The 3217-nt window shown below is 38.9% G+C and overlaps 1 protein-coding gene across 1 annotated transcript; it reads right to left on the reverse strand.

Annotated features, from left to right (window-relative positions):
• Positions 1 to 1550: 1550 nt before the first annotated feature.
• On the reverse strand, positions 1551 to 2498 carry LOC120236091 (olfactory receptor 13-like). The gene has a single exon (XM_039238722.1). It carries the CDS (start codon positions 2496 to 2498, stop codon positions 1551 to 1553), a length of 948 nt encoding a protein of 315 aa, XP_039094653.1.
• Between the last annotated feature and the right edge of the window lie 719 nt (positions 2499 to 3217).

The following is a 3217-nucleotide window of genomic DNA, read 5'->3' on the forward strand; positions in this document are numbered from 1 at the left end:
AAATACATAAAACATTTAAAAAAAAAAAGAAAGATGTATAGAGAGTAGTTTATTTGAAAGAGGTTCATAATTTATATTGCTTTTTGGAAGGCAATTTAGTATTTGTTGGAATTCAGAGTGGTAGAAATTTGACTTGCTTTAATAGCATTAGAAATATTTTAGTTCCTGGTTAATATGGCAGCTGATGTTGTGATTGTGTTTCACTAATTTTGATGTATGTATGAGTGTGTGTGTGTGTGTGTTTGTGTGTGTGTGTTGAAGGCATGACTCTGTAAATGCAGCCAGTTACTATCATGACTATCTAACCCATATATCCTGACCTCACAATAAGCCTGATCTTAACGTTCATAGTTGAGAAATACAAGCTACCATTAATAACTTAATGAACATTTTCTGAGGTATAAGTTTTAAGGTCTGTTCCCATTTGAACTTAAAAATAATATTATGGTATAGCCAGAGTCAGATGTGGTCACTATCTCCATTAGGAGATTAGGGATACTGAATTCCAGGTAGATTAGGTGTTTTTTCCAAGTTCTCAACAAATTAAGGCAGGACTAAAGCTCAGGGATTTTCCCATTGTTCCTTTGGTCTCTCTGGTGGTAAATGAAAATTAAGGTAAGTTAGTTGTAGAAACCAAGACACTCTCCTTGTGAATAAAACTCTAGGTTGCTGGAAGCCACATTTGGGGGTAGATATAATGAAGTGAAAGAGAGAGAGGGACCCATGAAAGTGAAGAGGAGCTGAAAGAAAAATTGGGGAGTTTGCAGACTGAGGATAGAGGTGGGACATGGAAAAAAATCACTCAACAAACATTTATTGAGAAGTTAATAATCCATAGCACAATGCTATCTGCTTAGGCTACAGAATGCTGTGAGGAAGACATAAGTATCCAATAGAGCTCTAGTCTTCATGGGTCTGACCCTGTAGTTGTGACTTTGAATAACAATCCGAAGTGTTTTAAATTTTCCTCAATTCTATCTCATCTATTATCTTAGCTGAACCTCAAAAATCTCTCTTAACAACTTGAGAAATGGCATAATATAATAGATAAGAGCCTGGGCTCTGGAGCCATATTACCTAGGTTCAAATCTCAGTTGTGTTACTTTTTAGCTGGGTAGTATTTGAAAACTTACTTAACCTTTTGTGCCTCAGTTTCTTTATCTGTATGAAGAGGATAATAATATCTACCTCTAAAGTTGTTATAAGAATTAAAATAGTAAGTACATATAAAGCACATAGACAGTGACATTAAAGTCAATTATTATTACTTAAGCACAATAAATATCATGAAACACATTTAACAGATATGGAAATTAAATCCCAGAGAAGGTGATTCTTCCAAAGCCAAAGAAGATCAATGATATATTTAAGCTTGAACACAGTTCTCTGAGTCCTTCCCTAATGTTTCCAGTGGCCAAATTAATGCAAAAGTATTTTTTGTCTAGATATTTCCTTCATCTTGGACTCCTCATCCAGTCCAATGACTTCAGTGTAAGTATGAATGGGATAGACAGAGATCAGAGGCAATGCAGGCTGTCCTAGTCTATGGCTTATTGAGCATCCTCGCTCATTCCAATTAACTTGAGGAAAGCCCTCTTCACATCTTTGTTCCGGAGGCTGTAGATGATGGGGTTGAGAAAGGCAGAAATGACGTTGTAGAATAGGGCCAATTTCTTGTCATCCTCTGGGGAGGTTTCAGAGCCAGGCCTCATATACATGACCATGCATGGAATACAAAACATAGTGACCACAGTGATGTGTGAGGCACAGGTGGAGAAGGCTTTGATTTGTCCCTGAGTGGAATGAATCTTTAGAATAGCCATGAAAATGCAAACATATGATGCCAGGATGAGGGATAATGGGATCAGGAGCAAGATGAAACCCAAGATAAAGTCCACTTGGTCATTGAGAGATGTATCCGCACAAGCCAACTTCAAGACAGCAGGAATTTCACAAAAGAAGTGGTTGATCTCATTGGGGCCACAGTAGGGAAGATTCATTGCAAAGACAGTGTAGATGAGGGCACAGATGAGACCACAAAGGGAAGAGCTGACTACCAGGACTATACACAGGGTTTGGCTCATCTTGACCCTATAGTGGAGTGGATAGCATATGGCAACATATCTGTCATAGGCCATGGCTGCAAAAATCCAGGTCTCAGTGATTCCCAAGGTCAGGAAAACATACATCTGGACCACACACCCAACATAGGATATGGTCTTATTCTTGCTTACTAGATGGATCAACATCTGGGGCACTGTGCTGGTGGCATAGCTGAGATCCAGTACAGAGAGGATGCTGAGGAAGAAGTACATGGGGGTGTGGAGGTGTGCATCTACTCTGATCAAGGTAACAATGAACCCATTTCCCAGGAGTGTAAATAAGTAAAGAAAGAGGAAGAGGAAGAAAAGGATCCAGTTGACCCTGGGATTTCTGGAGAAGCCCAGGAGGATAAACTCAGTTACAGAGCTCTCATTTCTCCAGCCTTGGCTATGCATAGCCTTCTTTCTGAGGAAAGAAGAGAACATACTCCTTAATCCCTTGCAGACTCAATGAGAGGACACCACATGATATCTACAGATGAAGAGACCAAAGTCATCTCAGAGCTAAACAATCAAACCAAGATACACACTTCCACAACCAGGGAACATTCTGCTTAAGTTGGCCTAGTGTTGTTCCAGATACTTAGTAGAGATTCTATAAATATGAAATGGTTTGTTTAACTAACTAGCCTTGATAAAATTCCAAGAGTGCTAGGAAAACAATTGTACCAGCTGAAGTCTTATTTTGAGGAACACACTCACACACACACACACACACACACACACACACGCACACACAACATAAACCAAAGTAAAGAGTCTAGAAAAATTAAAAATGGAGGAGGGCACTTGTGGGGATGAGCACTGGGTGTTATATGGAAACCAACTTGACAATAAACTATTAAAAAATTAAAAAATAAATAAAATAAAATCTCAGCATAATGAAAACACACACAAACACACAGAAAAATGAAAAATGTTTTACAGTAAACCAAAAAGTTCTAGAGGTCTCTGTAGTTCTTAAAGTCATTCTTTTAAATATCAAGACTAAGAGGCACCTGGGTGGCTCAGTCGTTAAGTGTCCAATTTCACTCAGGTCGTGATCTCACGGTTCGTGGGTTCGAACCCCACATCAGGTTCTGTGCTGAACACTTGCTCAGAGTGTAGAGCCTGCT

The sequence above is a fragment of the Hyaena hyaena genome, unplaced genomic scaffold (assembly GCF_003009895.1).
Source record: "Hyaena hyaena isolate Hyena2069 unplaced genomic scaffold, ASM300989v1 scaffold_144, whole genome shotgun sequence".
Classification (NCBI taxonomy): domain Eukaryota; kingdom Metazoa; phylum Chordata; class Mammalia; order Carnivora; family Hyaenidae; genus Hyaena; species Hyaena hyaena.

What these genes read in the sequence shown, in the direction of transcription:
- LOC120236091 (XM_039238722.1), bottom strand. Translation starts at nt 2,498, where the DNA reads ATGCATAGCCAAGGCTGGAGAAATGAGAGCTCTGTAACTGAGTTTATC.